Consider the following 23,037-nt stretch of genomic DNA (forward strand, 5'->3'; position numbering starts at 1 on the left):
TGCTTGCTCCTCAGCAGTCTTTATTTAACCTGATATGTCAAACCCAATTATTGTTGAAGACTGCTCTGACTCTGGAGAAGAGTTATGCTTTCTGTTTTTTTAAATGAGCAGTAATGATACTTGTAATAAATGTAGCCTTTATGCAGCTCTGGAGGCCTGGATTGCTGAATTGGACACTTGAAATCCCACCCTTGAAAACTCCGTAGCTGGTCAGGCCCCTGTAGCCAGAGCAGTGGAAGGTGGCGTAGGCCCTGCTAACTGTCTCCCAGCAGGTTATCCTGAGCAGACGGGGAAACATGATGGCTGGGTGACGGTGAGGAGGAATCATAGTCTTAAACAGAAGCCCTGGTACATGACAACCCTGTTCATGTGTCTAACTGTTTCCCCCACTCGGCGACACACCCGCCAGGGATCAAACTCTGGTAATTGCTGATTCTGTTCTGAGACACATGAAGACAGCAGCAACCATAGTCAATTGTCTTCCAGGGGCCAGAGCAGGCAACACTGAGGGAAATAAAACATGCTGGCTGAGGGTAAACCTGAATTCAGTAAAAGTATAATTCACATCAGCAATAATGACACCCGGTTACATCAATCAGATGTCACTAAAATCAATATTGAATCAGTGTGTAACTTTGCCAAAACAATGTCAGACTCTGTAGTCCCCTCTCCAATCAGACCAGGAGTGTCATGCGGCTAAGCATGTTCTCCTTAAATTGCTGGCTGTGTGACTGGTGTCCAAGAAACGATGTGGGTTTTATAGATAATTGGGAAACTTTCTGGAGGAAACCTGGTCTGGTTGTGAGACAATCCCACTTTGAATGAAGGAGCTCTTATTTCGCAGTGATGTTAAATTGGGGTGAAACGTCATCATAGCAGCTTTGACTGGCAGCTGCGGTCACGGAGAAACTTGCGTATCTCTGTTCGGGAATAGCAGATAGAGCGTAGGCTCTGAGAGGAGGGCCAGCGTTTACGTAGCCAGCGTTTAGTACATATAAAAGTGCAAATGGGAAAAAGGTTTTTGAAATGCAGTTTATTAAATTGGAATTCAAAAATGAATTTACAAATGCAGAATTTATTCTACAATTCATTATTTAAGCACAGAATTCTTTATTTCGATGCGCGTGGCTCTTATGGTCCTCCATACTATAGACCCCAAAGCGCTTTACACTACATTCAGTCATCCACCCATTAACACACATTCACACGCTGGTGATGCCGGGTCTTCTGACCACCACCAGTACGCAACCGGTGTCTTGCTCAAAGACACAACGACCAAGACTGTCGGAGCCGGGGTTCGAACCGGCAACCTTTTGATTACAAGACGAACTGCTAACGCTTAAGATTAGATTAACCTTTACTAGTCCCACACGTGGGAAATTTGTTGTGCCACAGCAGAAAGTGGACAGTGCAAATTTCAAGTATGGAGAAGGATACAAACAGCTCATAATCTAAAGCATATTCCACATTATCTGTCAAACATGATGGAAGCAATGTTATACCATACTGCCTGCTGTGGAATCAGGGCACTGGTTCCCCTCACATGATGTGACTGCTGATAGGAGCAGCGTGATGAATTCAGAAATGTGCAGCGAGTACTGTAATCTGCTCAAACTCAGAGATTTGGCTGATGTTGGTTGATTGGAAAGCATTTAAACAGTGTTACTACATAAGGACCCAAAGTGTACTGCAAAAACAACCCAAAATATCCCAAGGCAAAGAAATGGGATATTCTTAAATGTTCAAACCAATCACATGATCTGAGGCCAACAGAGCTCGCTCTTCAGTTACTAAAAACAAAACTGAAGGCAGAGACAGACACACACACACACACACACACACACACACACACACACACACACACACACACACACACACACACACACACACACACAAGCCAAAAAGTCCAGCAGAGCATTTAGACTTCAGTCAGTCACTGACTGCCAAGGATTTTCATCAAAGTTTTAAACACAATGATTTCATTTAAAGTCGTATCAGGGTGTCAAAGGTACTTTTGAGCCTCTGAAATTGGGGGACAGTGCATGAAAATGGCTGTCGTTTCTGAACGGTTAATGCACTTTGTGAAAGTCCTGGAATTAAAGGAAGAAGTGTGACAGCTTAATAAGGGACATGCCATCTGTTGCTGCTTCCTGTATTTTTGAATGAAACAGACACCACGAGGTACAGAAAGTGAAACAAAACACATCACTTTTTCTTTCTCTTCGAACCCACGGTCTGCTTTTCACGAAGCATGTTATCACTTTGTCCATTTTTAATTTTTATTTTTGTCGTAAGACAAGCTGAGACCAGCATGAGCACTCTGAACCAGCAGTATGATGAGAAGGTCCGTCCCCTCATCGACCTCATTGACTCTCTCCGCTCTCTCGGTGTAGAGAAGGACCTGGCGCTGCCTGCTATCGCTGTGATTGGAGACCAAAGCTCGGGGAAGAGCTCTGTGTTGGAGGCGCTGTCCGGGGTGGCACTGCCGAGAGGCAGCGGTGAGCTCAGAAACTTTCCGTACATTAGAAGTGTCAAAGTGAAGCAGATAACGGAACTGTATCAAGACTGGCAGAGAGGTGGGGGTGGTGCAGGGCGTGTATCAGGCAGCAAAACACATTCTTTGGGAACTAGCCTGTTCCTTAAAATCTATATTTAATGACTTGATTAATTTAATGACACGCTATTTTACTTTATTTCATTAAAATAACTAGAACAGGGTTTGAACTTTGAGTTGACAATTTCATGACTTTGTTTTGTTATTTTGAATTTTTTTTAATGTACATAATGGTACATTTGAACTAAAATTACAAATGTGACAGATTTTCAGCTGAAGTGTTGCTGGTGATCCATAAGAACAAATATCAATTGGATCAAATAAACCATCATTACTAAGATATGAAAACATGTGTGTGTGCGTGTGTGTGTATGAGTTGTAGAGGAAGGAGGTTGGTCTGGGTTTGGGGCCTATTTCTTATAAATTGAAGTTTCAAACAAGTCAAAGGAGGGAAGGAAATGGAGACCACAGAAAAAACTAGTCTGAACCTGCAAACTCGTTAATGCTGAACAAAGTGCAGCTCTGTTTCAAGCTAACCTTGCTCAGTTTCACCTTTGGTAGAGAAACTCCTCTGCTTCAGACTAATGGAAAAGGTTTAGCCTAGGAGTTTTCTGCCAGAAACTTTAAGCTTTCTTTTCAGTTACATTTATGATTTTAGTTTTAGGAATCTAAACTACCTGGTTAGGTTAGGAGCTGCTTGCTGTTAAAGCAGCTCCTCCCTTCTGTCCATGACCTCCCCTCTGTTGTTAAAAACGGTTTATTTTAAAGGGTGAAGCATGGCTGGAAAACAGAATGCTCACAGGAAGCTGATTAGTCCAAATCACTCTGGCTGAAAGCATTTCGGCAAGATGGATTCTGATCTTGCACAAATCAAACCGTCTATCAGAGCATTAGACTCCAACTAGAAAAAAAACAACCTTTTACATATTTGTATCACCAAAATCACGGGAGGCTAAATGTCATAATAGAAAACATCGGAAATCGTTCATTAATTTGTCCAAAAAAGAGAGAGAGAAATTGTCTGACACTCAGTGTTTTAAAACGAAGGTATTGTGACAAGATGTCCACTGGAACTGAAGATGACAAAAACAAAGGAAGGAGAGGCGTGGTATGGAAAGATAAGCTACCGCGACTTTGAAGAAAAGATAAAAGAGCCTGCAGTCGTCGAGAAAATGATTCGAGAAGGTGAGTCTACATAATTCTTTCATGTCACTACTAAAAACCACGTAAAAGGTGGAAGCACAAAGTAGGCAAGTTAAATGTGTTGCTTGGGCATACGTGACATCATATTCTCTCTTTAGCTCAACTTAAATTGATCGGGAATGAGATGGGGATCAGCAGTGAGCTCATCAGTCTGGAGATTGCCTCCCCGGATGTTCCAGACCTTACTCTCATCGACCTGCCTGGCATTGCCCGGGTGGCTGTAGATGGGCAGTCGGCAGACATTGGTGATAAGGTATGATACCTTAGTCTCCCTCACAATTTTAAGGCCATTTCTTTGGTGGAAATTTCATCCAGTGAAACACAAACCCAGAGTTTGATAGGCATTGGCATGTTAGTGTTAAAAAGGGACAACACTGACACACCAGTGTGACTGCTGGTTTTTGGTATTATATGTACTTATTGTTATGAGTTTGCTACTTTATCTGGACATTCCTGCTTACATCAGTTATTTGGTTGTATTGTTCATAACTGCATTTATGCAATTTATGAAATAATATTTTTAATCTTTATACTTTATTTTGAATGGATACTTTCAGATTAAAACTATAATCCAGACTGTCATCAGTAAACAAGAAACTATCAACCTGGTGGTTGTTCCATGCAACGTGGACATTGCAACTACAGAGGCTTTGAATATGGCTAAGCTGGTGGATCCTGATGGAGAGAGGACTTTGGGTAAGCAAGTGTCTCTCTTAAGTCATTTAGTTTCTTTACTTTGGATTCTGTTTCTGCTGCCAAGTGATTAACATCATATGGATGCAGTGAACCACAAACGCAGCACATCAGCCTGGAAGTTGGAGAAGAGCCACAGATTGCTCTTCCACACAGGCAATCACCCCATGCACATTTCCAAAGTTGTGGCCAAATCGCTTTAGCACAAGTTGTAGTGGTCATGGCAAAGCCCTGTTGGTAATTCAATAGAAAATTTGGGCAGAAAAGAAAAAGCAGGTATAAAAACTGAGCCTCCAAATTTGACTCAGGTACACTAATATTCAAGAGGAACAAGTTAAAAATAGGACAGCAACTTATTGAGAGAGACTTTCAGAAGGAAATACATGTTTTTTCTATTGGTCATTCCATCTTTAGTCAACACAGGCCTTCTGTTTGACCATCTCTGATTTGCATGAAGATTTTGTGGTCCAAATCTTGAACCTACATTACCGGTCAAAAGTTTTAGGACACCCCACTTTTTCCAATTGATAATTATGAAAAATATTTATTAAAATTATTCAGTTTAATGTCTCATTGCACCCTGAAATTAAAACTAAGTCCAAATATGCAATTGGAGAAGAAATCATGGCATAAATTTATAGACAATCATTTATTCTAAACCGTTAAATAAATGGTAAATGGCCTGCATTTGTATAGCGCTTTACTCAGTCCTTAAGGACCCCAAAGCGCTTCACACTCAGTCATTCACCCATTCACACACACATTCACACACTGTGACTCATCAAAGTACCTGGCCCCACCTTCCCATATCTGTTGCAGAAGCTCCCATAAATGTGTGGCACTTGTAGGTTTCGTTTCCTTGACTCTTCTGTCCAGTTCATCCCAAACCAGCTCGATGGGGATTAAGTCTGGAGACTGTGCTGGCTACTCCATGTTTTGAAGCTTACCATGTTTGGGTTTTTTTCCTGAGGTAGTTATGGCATAGTTTGGACTTATGTTTTGGGTCATGATCTTGCTGTAGGATGAACCCCTGACCAACTGGACACATACAAAAGGGTATTGCATGGTACTGAAGAATGCTAAGGTAGCTGTTTTAGTTCAGGGTGCCTCTCAGTCTGTACAAGTCACCGACCCTGGATCCATCAAAACAGCCCCAGACCGTCACACTTCCTCCTCCATGTTTGGCAGGTGATGCCACACACTGTGGAACCATCCTTTCACCTACTCGACGGTGTACAAGGATCCTGCGTGATGAGCAACAGATTTCAAATTTTGATTCATCAGTCTATAATACCATCTTCCTGTCTACAGTAGTCCAATGGTGGTGTTTCATGGCCCAGGCAAGCTTCTTTGTCTTATTCTGATGTCTTAGCAAAGTTACGCAAGCTATCAACTCTCAGAAACCTGTCCTCAAATTCAGTTGGCTTTGGGTCTGCCAGACCTCTTCCTATCAGAGTTTGCCCCAGTTTCAGAGTGCCTTTTGATGGTGAAAAAAGGCACCTTGACATGCTCCAACACTGCTTTTATGCAGACAGAGGGGGTTGTAGGTAATCCTGAAAAGTTGGAACACCAGCTTTCAAGGCTTGAAATTTGTTAACCCATTTTGTGTTCCCTGAAAAAGACCTTTTTGTATAATTCTGAAATGTACTTTTTTCCTTTTTGGCTAACCTTACTTTTTTATTTTTTTTTACCTCTGGCCTTTCTAACCATTTATCGGACCTGAACTACTTGAATTGCAAAAAATAACTGGGAAAATGGGGGTGTTCTAAAACTTTTGACCAATTTGTTAAAAACCTGTTGGATCCACTTACTTTAATCCCTGCAAAATGATATCTGAGGCAGTGTTTTAACATGTACATCTGAATTACTATTAAAGATAAAACCATAAATGAATGGAGCGACAGCTATATATAAACAATTTAAAGGTAACGTGTCATGAGACAGTAAAATGAAAGAAAGAATGCACTGTTAAATAAACAGTGCATTCCTGATGGATTTTAACTGACTGAGTACAAGCAATCACTGCCAGACAAACATGTCCAGTAATGTGAAACGCTGCATTTATATGTCTCCAAAACATTTCTGACATCCACTGGATTTCTTTTGCAAACATCTGTGATCATGTTAAAGATCCCTTTCCTGCTGAGCAAACAACGTTGGCAACATTTGATGACTGGCACCAAACTCTGACTGGAGCTTGCAGTGATCAATACAAATTATCAGTCTTCTCATAAGGTGGGGAATCCAACACTATCTCTCTCTGTCAGGTGTCTTGACTAAACCTGACCTGGTGGACAAAGGCACAGAAGAGAACGTGGTTAAAATTGTCCATAATGAAGTCATCCCGCTGAAGAAGGGCTACATGGTGGTCAAATGCAGGGGTCAGAAGGAGATCACAGAGAAGGTTTCACTTTCTGAAGCACTAAAAAACGAGGAAGCCTTCTTCAAAGAGCATGCCCATTTCCAGTAAGTTTGCTCTTTTTGGAAATTATGCAAAGAAGTGTTTGTGGTGTGTTAGGCTGTGTTGCTTATACTCTAACCTTTTGTTTGTACTGTAGGACTCTCTTTGATGAGGGCAAGGCCTCTGTTCCTAAACTGGCAGAAAAACTCACTCTTATACTGGTGCATCATATTCAGGTAAGTACTTATTACTGTTTTACCTTTGTAGGTCACTGGGGAGAGCTTTAACCCACTCCAGCTTTGATGTGATTTGTCCATGTGATTTGTAGAAATCTCTGCCACGGCTTGATGAGCAGACACATAAGAAACTGGAACAGACTCAGGAAAACCTAAAAAAATTAAGGACTGGACCCCCATCTGATGCAACTCAGAGACAAAAGTTTCTCAGTGATGTGAGTAGAAGTGTAAGCAAAATGAATAAGAGCTTCTGGAAAACACACGTCCTGTTCATTTAATTGAATCTGTTCTATCTTAGCTTGTGTTAGCATTCGCACAGGATGCTATCAGTCTGACCAAAGGTGAAGAATTAAAATGTGGATACAACTCCAGCATCTTTTTCACACTCAGAAATAAGTTTGAAGCATGGGAGAAAATCATAAAAGACTCTGCATCATCATGTAAGTTAATTAACCACTTTTTCATTCATCAGTTTTTAAGATTCCCTCTGTTGCTTACAAGCTACTACATAAAGTAACTCTAACATTTAAAGTAAAAAAATTACTGTCATTAAAAAAACATATTTTACATCTTCACTTAACTTTCATTGCACTGCAGTCAAAGAGCACATTCTGAGAGAAGAGTCTCAGTTTGAGCGCACGTACCGTGGAAGAGAACTGCCATTGTTTGTGAGCTACAGTACTTTTGAGTCCATAATCCAGAAGCAGATCAAACAGCTGGAGGAGCCTGCTATCCAGAAACTCAAGGAAGTGTCAGGCATGTTTTTTTTTCTCAAAATACTTGAATCTTACTTTGCAGGTAATCTTTCATTTGGTACATTTTTTTGACTAACTTATTATCGTTTTATTGCTTTTAGAGGTTGTGAGGAAAGAGCTGTTTGAACTGGCACAAAACAGCTTTGTGGGCTTTCCGAACCTCATCAATACAGCGAAGGTATCGTCTTCTTTATAATGTATTACTGTGCACATATTACTAAATGCTAATGAATATTTATTGATATTTTTTGTGTGATTTAGATGAACATTGAAACCATCAGGAATGAAAGGGAAGAGGAAGCAAAGCCCATTCTGGGGATGCAGTTTAAGATGGAGATGCTTGTTTACACTCAGGACAGCAAATACATCACAGAGATACGAAATGGAATTTCCAAATACGGCCAGCTGTACTTTGGTGGGATGACCTCAAAGGAGATGATGAGACATTTTGAAGCATATTACAATGTAAATGTCACTCAATTGTTTTTTTAATGCTTTTGTTTAAAGCATGTGATTCATTGTATCCACATGTATCCCATTGAAATAGTTGACTTTAGTTTTTTTTTTAACATATTAAGAAAAGCAAACACTGAAACCTCGTAGAGAAAAAAATAATACCTAAAACTTACATATTTTATAATAATAATGGATTGGATTTATATAGCGCTTTTCAAGGCACCCAAAGCACTTTACAATGCCACTATTCATTCACTCTCGCATTCACACACTGGTGGAGGCAGCTAGAGTTGTAGCCACAGCTGCCCTGGGGCAGACTGACAGAAGCGAGGCTGCCATATCGCGCCATCAGCCCCTCTGGCCAACACCAGTAGGCGGTAGGGTAAAGTGTCTTGCCCAAGGACACAACAACCAGGACAGAGAGTACGGGGATCAAACCGGCGACCTTCCGGTTACAGATGCGCTTCCCAACCCCCTGAGCCACGGTCACCCATGAATCACACTTTTAGATGCATAAAATAAGATCTATTATTTTATGGTGTGATTAAATATGTCTAGAGTGATCTGAAATATTCTTTGATAACTACATGTAATTTGCAATAAAACCTTAAGGAATTATTTAATAAGCAAACTAGAAAATGTCTCAAATTCAGTCCTAAACCAGTGAGCTCTTTAGTACATCTTATTTTTGTCTTCTCTGCTTACAGATTGTTGGTCAGCGTCTTGCTGACCAGATCCCCCTGGTGATCCGGTATCAGATGCTGCAGGAGTTTGCCAGCGAGCTGCAGAGTAAGATGCTGGACGCATTTTTGGACAAGGAAAGAAAAGAGCACCTGCTTCAAGAGGATAGTGGCACAAAAAATAAAAGAGAAGATCTTAAGAAGCGCCTTGAGCGTCTCTCACAAGCTCACATTCTGCTGTCTGACATTCAAAACTTTCAACCAGATTCCTAACCTGGCAGCACAAAGCACGAGGTTGGACCTCACTGCAATCTCTCCAAGTATTACTAGAATTGAAAGGGTTGGGTTTTGCACCTATAGTCATTTATAAGAAAGGAATATTTCTATACAGGTATCATAAAAAACAGATACTGTTGCACAAAGAAGTCTTAAGTGCTAGAAGAAGAAAAACAGAAAAACAACACACATCCAGAGTTTTCAGATTTCTGCTCAACTGAATCAGATTCTGTGTTTTGGACAGGAATACTTTTTCATTATTATGTGCTCTGTATCTTCACGTGTTTTATCATCTGTTATAGGTTTCCTATTCATCTTCAGTTGTATTAAATACATAAATTAATAAAATGCAGTGAAACAATAAAACTGATGTTTCTGACAGTATTCATTTTTGCTGAGGCTCCACATAACTGCACTGAACCACAGCTGTGTACATACAGATGTCACATTGCTTCTGGACAAAAATCAGGCCATGCAGTCAAAGGAACTCTGTAAACGTCAATAATGTGGTCATGTTCCTAGAATCGATAAACATGAACTAAAAAAAAGTTTGAATTAGCCGTCATCTTTCAAGATAGAGTGTCACATTCCCTCTTGACATCTGATTTTCCTCTAACCTTGACCCATTCCCTTTGTGGCTGGTTGAACCCTTACATAGTGAAACTTAGCTGAAATGTATTACAAACGCTTGTGTGCAGTGATTTATGCGCAACTTTTGAGGACTCTGACCACACTCTAAACTATTTTACAAACGCAAATTTCAAATTTGAATACATAGTGATCCCTCACGCTTTTACAATAGCCCATAAAGGTTAGTATTTAAACTACATAAGCTGCTGCGTTTCTAACACTATTTATTGAAAATTTCTCTCCGTAAATGTAAAGTCAAATAAAACAGGCAAATTAAAGTAAATCTCTACACCACACCAGCCTCTTTTATCCAGTATAGCCTCATAAAATCAGACAGCTGTGACATTAACCAAAAACACCAAGATGTACCAGAATAACAGGAAGAGTATATGTAACCGTATGTCTGACAATGAAAGGTAAAAAGAAAGACTTCCAAGTAAATAACTTGCCCACACCAGCTCCTCTCCCACATGAGAAGTGTAGAAAAGGGGAGAGGCCAAAGGGGTACAGGGTTGAACCAAAGAAGAAGAAAGGGATGAGGAAGGGCTCTAACTTATAATCAACATAACTACAGGCTTAGAAGTCCTAAAAGTAAGGTATACCAGGGACAGCTTGGGTTTCGAACACATTTTGTGTAATTATAACAATATGTCATTTGTGACCTGATTACATTCACCCCTCAAGAATTACATAAAATCCTGAAGAGCACACACACACAAATACAAAAAATATATGTATAAATACACCCACATTAACAAATAACACATGTGATAATAATAATAATACATGTGATGTCAAACAAATTCACATCACATGTACAATGAATTAGATCAGCAACATAACTACCTCCAAAGATTATAAATGATCTGAGACCTGCTCAGCGTCTAGAAAGATCCCAGGACACACTATAGACAAAATGAGGTGCAGTTTACACCACACAAAACAGACCATAATATCTATGGGCATCACCATAAAGCAATCAGACCTCACAGAGGTGCAGACAACTCTGTGATGTGATTTTCCTTTTCCAAAAACAATACCGATTGGCAACATACAGTAATGAACAAATTCACACATCAATAACCGCTGCTCGAACAGGTTCAAGCCCAAGAAGTGTTTCAGGTGGAGCCATTGATTCAATCAAGCGACAAACTGGTTTAACGATTCTACCAAAACGTGTGGTAAGTCCCTGATCCATGTCCACTTTTCAGGTTCAAGAGAATGAAAACTGTGGGACAGGAAAGCAGCAAGGGAGTCTGGGGAGGCCCCATCACCAGCCAACCCACCAAGGTCAGAAGCACCCATCATAGGAGGGGTTTGCTGAATGCTATCTATGCCTGGGTCCGCAGCGGGCTGCTGATGGTCATCACACTCACCAATGCGGGAGATGGAATCCACAGTACAGGCGGCGGTAGCTCCTGCCATTACCAGTGGTGAGGCATACTTGCTGGTGGATGGTGCCTTTCATCTCCATGTCTGACAGCACCTCTCTCAACTTATGATAGTGAGCCATGGCACTCTGCGATACAGAAAGGATGGTCGTCAGTGAGGTGCATACGATGGAGATATTACCATATAACAAAAAAGCCTCACACACAGTTGTGCAAAACTTGACAAAACAATGAAATCTGGGTGGAAAGAGATTAAAGTAGCCTAATGAAAACATCATGGAAAAGAAAAGAAAACATAGATGTCTCCTCTTAATTAAAACAGGCTTTAAAAGACATCAGTTGCTCAACAAAACTCTGGCTCGAAACTACCATTAAGCCAATATCACTGGAAAGAAAATGTGTGCATCTCAGTACTATAATCTCTGCTGAAATTCAGAGATTTGGCTGATGTCAGTTGATTGGAAAGCATTTAACAGTACAACTCCATAAGGACCCAAAGTGTACTGCAGAAACAACCCAAAATATCCCAAGGCAAAGAAATGGGATATTCTTAAATGTTCAAACCAATCACATGATCTGAGGCCAACAGAGCTCGCTCTTCAGTTACTAAAAACAAAACTGAAGGCAGAGACACACACACACACACACACACACACACACACACAAGCCCAAAAGTCCAGCAGAGCATTTAGACTTCAGTCAGTCACTGACTGCCAAAGATTTTCATCAAAGTTTTAAACGCAATGATTTCATTTAAAATCATATCAGGGTGTCAAAGGTACTTTTGAGCCTCTGAAATTGGGGGACAGTGCATGAAAATGGCTGTCGTTTCTGAACGGTTAATGCACTTTGTGAAAGTCCTGGAATTAAAGGAAGAAGTGTGACAGCTTAATAAGGGACATTCCATCTGTTGCTGCTTCCTGTATTTTTGAATGAAACAGACACCACGAGGTACAGAAAGTGAAACAAAACACATCACTTTTTCTTTCTCTTCCAACCCACGGTCTGCTTTTCACGGAACACGTTATCACTTTGTCCATTTTTAATTGTCATTTTGTCGAAAGACAAGCCGAGACCATCATGAGCACTCTGAACCAGCAGTATGATGAGAAGGTCCGTCCCCTCATCGACCTCATTGACTCTCTCCGCTCTCTCGGTGTAGAGAAGGACCTGGCGCTGCCTACTATCGCTGTGATTGGAGACCAAAGCTCGGGGAAGAGCTCTGTGTTGGAGGCGCTGTCCGGGGTGGCACTGCCGAGAGGCAGCGGTGAGTTGTCTTATTTCCAGCTCAGAAACTTTCCGTACATTAGAAGTGTCAAAGTGAAGCATACAGCGGAACTGTATGAGGAATCAAGGCTGGCAGAGATGGGTGGGTGGTGCAGGGCACGGATAAGGCAGCAAAACACATTCTTTGGCGACTAGCCTGTTCCTTAAAATCTATATTTAATGATTTATTAATTTAATGACAGCTTACTCATTTTATTTCAGTAAAATAAGTAAAACACAGTTTGACCTTTGACGTGACCATTCCATGACTTTGTTTTATTTTTTGAATTTTTTGAATGTACTCAATGGGAATTTTAAACTAAAATTACAAATTTGACAGATTTTCAGCTGAAGTGTTGCTGGTCATCCATAGAAACAAACATTGGATCAAAAGATCGATCATGTCTGCGTTATAAAATGTGGCACACAGAAGAAAAACTGACAGACTGTCACATCCTGGGTTGGAGCCAATTCTGTTTCTTCTTTCAGCTAATGGATTTATTGGGGGGTTCTTTTTCTTTGTGTGTGTGTGTGTGTGTGTTCAGTTCAGTTCAGTTCAATTGTAGAGGAGGGGGGTTGGTCTGGGTTTGGGGGCTATTTTCTTTAAAAAAAAAGTTTCGAACAAGTCAAAGGAGGGAAGGAACTGGAGAGCACAGAAAAAAACTGAAATAGATGGATTCTCCCCTGATCTCGTGAGAATCAAAATGTCTGTCAAAGCAGAGTTACTCAAACATACCATTAGACTCCAACTAGAAAACAAAACCTTGTTTCAATCTCTTACAATTCAGTTAAAATCTGAAATCGTTCATTAATTTGTCCAAAAAAGAGAGAGAGAAATTGTCTGACACTCAGTGTTTTAAAACACAGGTATTGTGACAAGATGTCCACTGGAACTGAAGATGACAAAAACAAAGGAAGGAGAGGCGTGGTATGGAAAGATAAGCTACCGCGACTTTGAAGAAAAGATAAAAGAGCCTGCAGTCGTCGAGAAAATGATTCGAGAAGGTGAGTCTACATAATTCTTTCATGTCACTACTAAAAACCACGTAAAAGGTGGAAGCACAAAGTAGGCAAGTTAAATGTGTTGCTTGGGCATACGTGACATCATATTCTCTCTTTAGCTCAACTTAAATTGATCGGGAATGAGATGGGGATCAGCAGTGAGCTCATCAGTCTGGAGATTGCCTCCCCGGATGTTCCAGACCTTACTCTCATCGACCTGCCTGGCATTGCCCGGGTGGCTGTAGATGGGCAGTCGGCAGACATTGGTGATAAGGTATGATACCTTAGTCTCCCTCACAATTTTAAGGCCATTTCTTTGGTAGAAATTTCATCCAATGAAACACAAACCCAGAGTTTGATAGGCATTGGCATGTTAGTGTTAAAAAGGGACAACACTGACACACCAGTGTGACTGCTGGTTTTTGGTATTATATGTACTTATTGTTATGAGTTTGCTACTTTATCTGGACATTCCTGCTTACATCAGTTATTTGGTTGTATTGTTCATAACTGCATTTATGCAATTTATGAAATAATATTTTTAATCTTTATACTTTATTTTGAATGGATACTTTCAGATTAAAACTATAATCCAGACTGTCATCAGTAAACAAGAAACTATCAACCTGGTGGTTGTTCCATGCAACGTGGACATTGCAACTACAGAGGCTTTGAATATGGCTAAGCTGGTGGATCCTGATGGAGAGAGGACTTTGGGTAAGCAAGTGTCTCTCTTAAGTCATTTAGTTTCTTTACTTTGGATTCTGTTTCTGCTGCCAAATGATTAACATCATATGGATGCAGTGAACTACAAATGCAACACATCAGCCTGGAAGTTGGAGAAGGGCCACAGATAGCTCTTCCACACAGGCAATCACCCCATGCACATTTCCAAAGTTGTGGCCAAATCGCTTTAGTACAAGTTGTAGTGGTCATGGCAAAGCCCTGTTGGTAATTCAATAGAAAATTTGGGCAGAAAAGAAAAAACTGGTATAAAAAACTGAGCCTACAAATTTGACTCAGCAGTTTGCCCCAGTTTCTGAGTGCCTTTTCATGGTGAGGGAAACTGTAATCACTGACACCTTGACGTTCTGTGAAATTTCTCCGTACGAAAGACCTACATTTAAGTGTTATGATGGTCTGTCTCTCTTAAATATTAATTGCCTTTTTCAAGCCATTTTTGTAGAGGGGGTTGTAGGTAATCCAGAAAAGTGGGAACAACTGTTCTGGAATGTACATTATTTTTCAGTTTTGGATAACTTTACTTTCTTTTTTTTAACATGTCCTTTCTAAACTTTGTATAGTATTTCAAACTATTTATTGGACTTGAACAACTTGAATTTTCTTCTGCACACTGATATCTGTGGCAATGTTTGAATATGAACATCTCAAAAACTTTTAAAGATAAAAGCATAAATGAATGGAGTGACAGCTTTATTAAACAATTTGAAGGTAACTGACATTAAAATAAAAGAAACAAAACCTTAAATAAACACTGCATTCTTGGTGGATTTTAACTGACTGAGTAGAAGCAATCACTGGACAAACATATCCAGTAATGTGAAACGCTGCATTTAAATGTACTTTGTCAAAATGTCTGCACATTTCTGACATCCACTGGATTTCTTTTGCAAACATCTGTGATCATGTTAAAGATCCCTTTCCTGCTGAGCAAACAACGTTGGCAACATTTGATGACTGGCACCAAGCTCTGACTGGAGCTTGCAGTGATCAATACAAATTATCAGTCTTCTCATAAGGTGGGGAATCCAACACTATCTCTCTCTGTCAGGTGTCTTGACTAAACCTGACCTGGTGGACAAAGGCACAGAAGAGAACGTGGTTAAAATTGTCCATAATGAAGTCATCCCGCTGAAGAAGGGCTACATGGTGGTCAAATGCAGGGGTCAGAAGGAGATCACAGAGAAGGTTTCACTTTCTGAAGCACTAAAAAACGAGGAAGCCTTCTTCGAAGAGCATGCCCATTTCCAGTAAGTTTGCTCTTTTTGGAAATTATGCAAAGAAGTGTTTGTGGTGTGTTAGGCTGTGTTGCTTATACTCTAACCTTTTGCTTGTACTGTAGGACTCTCTTTGATGAGGGCAAGGCCTCTGTTCCTAAACTGGCAGAAAAACTCACTCTTGAACTGGTGCATCATATTCAGGTGAATACCTATTACTGTTTTACCTTTGTAGGTCACTGGGGAGAGCTTTAACCCACTCCAACTTTGATGTGATTTGTCCATGTGATTTGTAGAAATCTCTGCCACGGCTTGATGAGCAGATACATAAGAAACTGGAACAGACTCAGGAAAACCTAAAAAAATTAAGGACTGGACCCCCATCTGATGCAACTCAGAGACAAAAGTTTCTCAGTGATGTGAGTAGAAGTGTAAGCAAAATGAATACGAGCTTCTGGAAAACACACGTCCTGTTCATTTAATTGAATCTGTTCTATCTTAGCTTGTGTTAGCATTCACACAGGATGCTATCAGTCTGACCAAAGGTGAAGAATTAAAATGTGGATACAACTCCAGCATCTTTTTCACACTCAGAAATAAGTTTGAAGCATGGGAGAAAATCATAAAAGACTCTGCATCATCATGTAAGTTAATTAACCACTTTTTCATTCATCAGTTTTTAAGATTCCCTCTGTTGCTTACAAGCTACTACATAAAGTAACTCTAACATTTAAAGTAAAAAAATTACTGTCATTAAAAAAACATATTTTACATCTTCACTTAACTTTCATTGCACTGCAGTCAAAGAGCACATTCTGAGAGAAGAGTCTCAGTTTGAGCGCACGTACCGTGGAAGAGAACTGCCATTGTTTGTGAGCTACAGTACTTTTGAGTCCATAATCCAGAAGCAGATCAAACAGCTGGAGGAGCCTGCTATCCAGAAACTCAAGGAAGTGTCAGGCATGTTTTTTTTTCTCAAAATACTTGAATCTTACTTTGCAGGTAATCTTTCATTTGGTACATTTTTTTGACTAACTTATTATCGTTTTATTGCTTTTAGAGGTTGTGAGGAAAGAGCTGTTTGAACTGGCACAAAACAGCTTTGTGGGCTTTCCGAACCTCATCAGTACAGCGAAGGTATCGTCTTCTTTATAATGTATTACTGTGCACATATTACTAAACGGTAATGAATATTTATTGACATTTTTTGTGTGATTTAGATGAACATTGAAACCATCAGGAATGAAAGGGAAGAGGAAGCAAAGCCCATTCTGGGGATGCAGTTTAAGATGGAGATGCTTGTTTACACTCAGGACAGCAAATACATCACAGAGATACGAAATGAAATTTCCAACAAAGGCCGTCTGTACTTTGGTGGGAATACCACAGAGGAGATGATGAGACATTTTGAAGCATATTACAATGTAAATGTCACTCAATTGCTTTTTTAATGCTTTTGTTTGTTTGAAGCATGTAATTCATTGTATCCACATGTATCCCATTGAAATAGTTGACTTTAGTTTTTTTTAACATATTAAGAAAAGCAAACACTGAAACCTCGTAGAGAAAAAAATAATACCTAAAACTTACATCTTTTATATTTAATCACACTTTTAGATCCATAAAATAAGATCTATTATTTTATGGTGTGATTAAATATGTCTAGAGTGATCTGAAATATTTTTTGATAACTACATGTAATTTGCAATAAAACCTTAAGGAATTTTTTAATAAGCAAACTAGAAAATGTTTCAAATTCAGTCCTAAACCAGTGAGCTCTTTAGTACATCTTATTTTTGTCTTCTCTGCTTACAGATTGCTGGTCAGCGTCTTGCTGACCAGATCCCCCTGGTGATCCGGTATCAGATGCTGCAGGAGTTTGCCAGCGAGCTGCAGAGTAAGATGCTGGAAGCATTTACGGACAAGGAAAGAAAAGAGCACCTGCTTCAAGAGGATAGTGGCACAAAAAATAAAAGAGAAGATCTTAAGAAGCGCCTTGAGCGTCTCTCACAAGCTCACATTCTGCTGTCTGAATTCAGTAGGAACACAACTTTAACTGAAGTCAACAACTTCAACTCAATGGAAAAATTTCTACCAAATTTTTAACCTGGCAGCACAAAGCACAAGGTCAGACCTCACTGCAATCTTTCCAATTAAAAGTTAAGGGTTTAAAAGGGTTGGGGTTTGCACCTATAATCATTTATAAGAAACACTGAAGAATATTTCTATACGGGCATCAGAGAAAATAGAGACAGTTGCACCAGGAAGTCTTAAATACTAGAAAAGAAAAAAAGAAAAACAACACACATCCAGGTCTAAGGAGTTAAGAAAGAAAAGCGTCTGGACCTCTCATCCAAGAAGCTTCTTCAGTTCTACAGTCTAATGGTGTGAAGTCCCAGATTTAAGCCCTGTGGAGACTCCACACCATTTGACCGTAGAACTGAAGAAGCTTCTCGGATGAGAGGTGAAACGTCTTCGAGCAACTTAAAGAAGTCCAGACACTTTTCTCTGGATGACTGAGAACCTTCACAGACAACACACATCCAGAGTTTTCAGATTTCTGCTCAACTAAATCAGAATCTCTGTTTTGGACGGGAATATTTTTACATTATTATGTACTCTGTGTGTTCATGTATTGTGTCATCTATTTTTTTCCTATTCATTTTCAGTTGGAGTGTATGAATAAATAAGTAAATACGGTGAAACAATAAGCTGACGTTTCTGACAGTATTCATCTTTGCTGAGGCTCCACATAACTGAACTGAACAACAGCTGTGTACATACAGATGTCACATTGCATATGGACAAAAGTCAGGCCATGGATTCAAATGAACTCTGTAAACCTCAATAATGTGGTCACGGTATTCTCTGAATGTTCCAAAGACAAATAAACATGAACTAGAAAACGTGTGAATTAGTCCTCATCTTCACATTCCCTCTTGACATCTGATTTCTTTACGACTTTGACCCATTGCGATCGTGGCTCAAGAGTTGGGAGTTCGCCTTGTAATTGGAAGGTTGCCGGTTCGAGCCCCTGCTTGGACAGTCTCGGTCGTTGTGTCCTTGGGCAAGACACTTCACCCGTTGCCTACTGGTGGTGGTCAGAGGGCCCGGTGGCGCCAGTGTCCGGCAGCCTCGCCTCTGTCAGTGCGCCCCAGGGTGGCTGTGGCTACAATGTAGCTTGCCATCACCAGTGTGTGAATGTGTGTGTGAATGGGTGGATGACTGGATATGTAAAGCGCTTTGGGGTCCTTAGGGACTAGTAAAACGCTATATAAATACAGGCCATTTACCATTCCATCAATGGCTGGTTGAATCCTTAAAATTGTGTATTCATCACCACCCTTAGCAGCAACAAATGCAATCAAGTTTTGCAACAGCTAACAACAACTCTTTTACAGTGTTGTGGAGCACAGTCATACTCCAAACTCCACTATGGCCAAGATCAAAGAGCTGTCAAAGGACACCAGAAACAAAATTGTAGACCTGCACCAGGCTGGGAAGACTGAATCTGCAATAGGTAAGCAGCTTGGTGTGAAGAAATCAACTGTGGGAGCAAATATTAGAAAATGAAAGATATACAAGACCACTGATAATCTCCCTCGATCTGGCGCTCTACACACGATCACGTGGGGTCAAAATGATCACAAAAACATTGAGCAAAAATCCCAGGACCACACGGGGGGACCTAGTGAATGACCTGCAGCGAGCTGGGACCAAAGTAACAAAGGCTACCATCAGTAACACACTACGCCGCCAGGGACTCAAATCCTGCAGTGCCAGACGTGTCCAGGCCCGTCTGAAGTTTACTAGAGAGCATTTGGATGATCCAGAAGACAATTGGGAGAACATGGTCAACCAAAATAGAAGTTTTTGGTAAAAACTCAAGTTTTCCCATAGATAAATCTGCCCAGCAACAGCCCCAAAACATTGTTGCTCTAGAGGAGATCTGCATGGAGGAATGGGCCAAAATACCAGCAACAGTGTGTGAAAACCTTGTGAAGACTTAGAGAAAACGTTTGACCTCTGTCATTGCCAACAAAAGTATTGAGATGAACTTTTGTTACTGGCCCAATACTTATTTACACCATAATTTGCAAATAAATTCTTTAAAAATCAGACAATGTGATTCTCTGGATTTTTTTCTTTGCTCATTTTGTCTCTCATAGTTGAGGTATACCTGTGATGAAAATTACAGGCCTCTTTCATCTTTTTAAGTGGGAGAACTTGCACAATTTGCGGCCGACTAAATAATTGTTTGCCCCACTGTAAGTGTGACCAATATACACGAAAATAGAAACTCAGGAAGGGGAAAAACACTTTTTCAAACCACTGTGATTCCTCATGTTTTAAATTGGATATTAGATCTGTACACGTTACTTTTTTTTAAATTGTGAAGCATGTTGAAAAACAAACTAAGGCAGACTAGCTGTGTTATTTAAAGACTGCTTGAAAATAATCAGCAGTTTGGTGCATGACAAACAAGTGTCCTGTACTGTGATAGATTTACAGTCTTTTGGCCTGGTGCAGAGTGGTTGTGGTTTCATGGTTTGGTTACATTAAGTGTAGCAGAGATGAATTTGAAGTTAAACTGATGATGCTTACATTCATTCACTGAATCCCACCATTTAACTACAGCATAAGCAGTCAGTGTGTAGAGGATGGAAATAGGCTAGGACGACTCATGAAACATCTGCTTACATCTTTTTTAATTCAGCTGTGTACATCTACACAGAGCAGCAGTAGCCCAGATCAGCCGATCACAGCCTATCAAAAATCTACTGGAGTTCTCAATAGAAAGTTTTTGTGAGTTGTGATTCTTTTCCCTACACTCAGCCATTACAGACAATTTTAGGGTTCCCACACATGCTCAATTCAATTTTAACCCTTTCTGCACTCATTTTCCTGTTTAGAGGAAAAGTCAACCTTCTACAATGTAGGCAACAGAAAACAGAGCTTTTTTTTTAATCCTTCTTTTTCTTTGCTCATGTTTTGCTTACCTAATTCAAGCTGAATACCTATATTAGAATGAAAATTTAGACTAAAATTTTGTTTCCCATCTACAAGGTAACTTTGCACAAAAATCACTAGTAGAAACAAAGAGCTGCTTTTTACTTACTTTGAGTACATTTTTGAACCTGTACTTTTTCACTTGAACCAGTACTTCAGCTTTTGCTCAAGTATTTTTAATACTTGTATATGTACTGAACACCTGGTCAGAGGTGTTCTTTTGCCACCTTTGACCAGTCTACTGTGGTGAAAAGAAAGCTGAACAAGGCTATCGATCAATATCTGTCATTGATTTACGTCTTATAGTAATAGGGTGAGGAGCCTCGTCATTTGGAAGGGACTCAGAGCAGAGTTGCAACTCCTACACATCAAAATAGCCTGTTGAATTGGTTCAAGCATATTTGGGTCCGTTTTGGACACCACATAGATGAGGTGCTTTGGGCATGAGGGGACACACAAGTACACACTGGAGAGATTATGTTTTTGGGCTGGCTTGGGAGTGTCTTGACGTCTCTGTTATGACTTTAAATTTAGTGAAAAAATAATATGAATAAAATCAGTGAGTGTACATTTACAAAGAGTGTATTTTTTTAAATGATTAACAACTGTTTTTTTCTGCTTCCTGCTTCAGATTGCTGGTGGCCAGGTTGATGGCTGATGGAACCCCACTGGTGATTTATGCTGCAAGAGTCATCCAGCAATCCTACTGCAGAGTGAGATACTGCAGATGCTTCAGGACAAGGAAAAGTTGGAGTTGTTGCTGATGGAGGATTCTGACACTTGCACCAAGAGGGCTGCTCTGCAGTCGCTTCAAGGTTTAGATGTGGAGGCTTTGCAGTTAGCGGTGATGGGAAGATGTATTATATGTACTATAACATGGAGTCTTTTCATTCACATTCATTAAGATAATAAATCTGAGGCCATCAATCCAAAATGTTACATATCTGTTCTTTGCTTAAACAGGAAATCTACCTAATAATAGACCTATAAGAGCTCATAGGTGCTATATATAGGTTATAATATATAGGTTTATGCTTAGATTATTTCCTTGCAGGTACTTAAACTGAATCACATTTTGTTGAAACTGTTTCAACAAAATGCTAGTGCTAACCACGGCGGCACGGTGGTTAGCACTGTTGCCGCACAGCAAGAAGGTCCTGAGTTCAATTCCACCATCAGGTCTTTCTGTGTGGAGTTTGCATGTTCTCCCCGTGTTTGTGTGGGTTCTCTCCGGGTACTCCGGCTTCCTCCCACCGTCCAAAGACATGCAGCTTGTGGGGATAGGTTAATTGGATAATCCAAATTGCCACTAGTGTGCGAATGGTTGTCTGTCCCTGTGTGTTGGCCCTGCGACAGACTGCCGACCTGTCCAGGGTGTACCCCGCCTCGCGCCCTATCTCGCCCAGCTGGGATAGGCTCCAGCGCCCCCCGCGATCCTGAAAAGGATAAGCGGAAGCAAATGGATGGATGGATGTTTAAACTACACATTATCTAAAGTTTAAATAAAGAGTCTTTTTTTTGTCTTAATTTACCAGTCCATCTTAATTGTATCTGTAATATTACTTAATTGAACAATCTGACTTCTTTATTTATTTTTTTGAAGAATTAAAATGAATAAATAAACTGATCAGCTCATACTAAACTGCTCTATTTTCTTTTGGCTGAGATATAATGTTTATCTGTTCCAACTCCAAACAAAATTAAGTAAATCACTGAGATTCTATTTATATTATTGTATCTGCTTTCATCTCTCATGCACTTGTTAGATACTGGAAACTTTTTGACTATTCAAACACTTGCGCACTTTAGCTCCCCCTTGTGGTTTTACACAAATTTAAAATACAATATTATCAGGACCTTGGTCTTTCAAAAAAGGTTAACTTGGATTTTGGATTCTGTGAAACCATCACTTTGCATTGATTAGACTGTTTATGTGCCTACTATATGAGAAGCTCAAAAGAAAATATCAGTGCCGTATACCTGCAAAACTGTGGTTCGGGGAAATTTAGCAGCTATTATTATATGTTAGTTTGAGCTAAACTCCTGAGAGTGTGTATTCACGTAGTACCAGATACTGATCCTAAAAAATTGTGGGTTTTTAGGTTTGTTTATTTGCCATCCTTAAGTGATGACAGTAGGGGCAAGAAATTATCTGTATTTTTTCTCTACTAAGAAGCACATCTCTGCACTGAAATGTTTTGTCTTTGTCAAATCTGAAGTGGTGTTTGCCCTGCATCAGGCTGGTCAACGCCCCCCCCCCCCCCCCCCCCCCCCTCCGCGCGACCCTGATAACGATAAGCAGAAGAGGGTGGATGGAGATGAAATGTCCACTGTGTGTTTAAATCAAGTGTGAAAAAAACAAAAAAACAAAACACGTACATATCATGCGTGCACATTAGTCCTGCTTCGTGTGGACACTGTGATATGCAGTTTCCTGATGTTCCAAATCACATTTCCCACACAGCTGCTGCAAAAACCAAAGATGTTGTCCCTTTTCAGCTTTAGAAAGTACAACCAATGAGTGAT

General features: G+C 40.1%; 1 protein-coding gene and 1 pseudogene across 1 annotated transcript; both read left to right on the top strand.

The window, feature by feature from the left end:
- The first annotated feature begins 2,162 nt into the window (after window positions 1-2,162).
- Window positions 2,163-9,607, top strand: LOC113022801 (interferon-induced GTP-binding protein Mx-like; annotated as a pseudogene).
- Window positions 9,608-12,280: 2,673 nt separating this feature from the next.
- On the top strand, window positions 12,281-17,815 carry LOC113022803 (interferon-induced GTP-binding protein Mx-like). The gene is made up of 12 exons (XM_026168614.1): window positions 12,281-12,542; window positions 13,409-13,546; window positions 13,663-13,817; window positions 14,122-14,260; window positions 15,336-15,534; window positions 15,627-15,705; window positions 15,798-15,920; window positions 16,004-16,145; window positions 16,303-16,461; window positions 16,562-16,638; window positions 16,722-16,925; window positions 17,317-17,815. Exons 1-12 carry the CDS (start codon window positions 12,356-12,358, stop codon window positions 17,605-17,607), a joined length of 1,893 nt encoding a protein of 630 aa, XP_026024399.1. The 5' UTR covers window positions 12,281-12,355; the 3' UTR covers window positions 17,608-17,815.
- The last annotated feature ends 5,222 nt before the right edge of the window (window positions 17,816-23,037 follow it).

The sequence above is a fragment of the Astatotilapia calliptera genome, chromosome 5 (assembly GCF_900246225.1).
Source record: "Astatotilapia calliptera chromosome 5, fAstCal1.2, whole genome shotgun sequence".
Classification (NCBI taxonomy): domain Eukaryota; kingdom Metazoa; phylum Chordata; class Actinopteri; order Cichliformes; family Cichlidae; genus Astatotilapia; species Astatotilapia calliptera.

Coding starts and splice junctions, on each gene's coding strand:
- LOC113022803 (XM_026168614.1), top strand. CDS start 12,356: ATGAGCACTCTGAACCAGCAGTATGATGAGAAGGTCCGTCCCCTCATC. Junction 16,462..16,561: donor GAAACTCAAGGAAGTGTCAG/GCATGTTTTTTT, acceptor TATTGCTTTTAG/AGGTTGTGAGGAAAGAGCTG. Junction 16,926..17,316: donor ATTTTGAAGCATATTACAAT/GTAAATGTCACT, acceptor CTCTGCTTACAG/ATTGCTGGTCAGCGTCTTGC.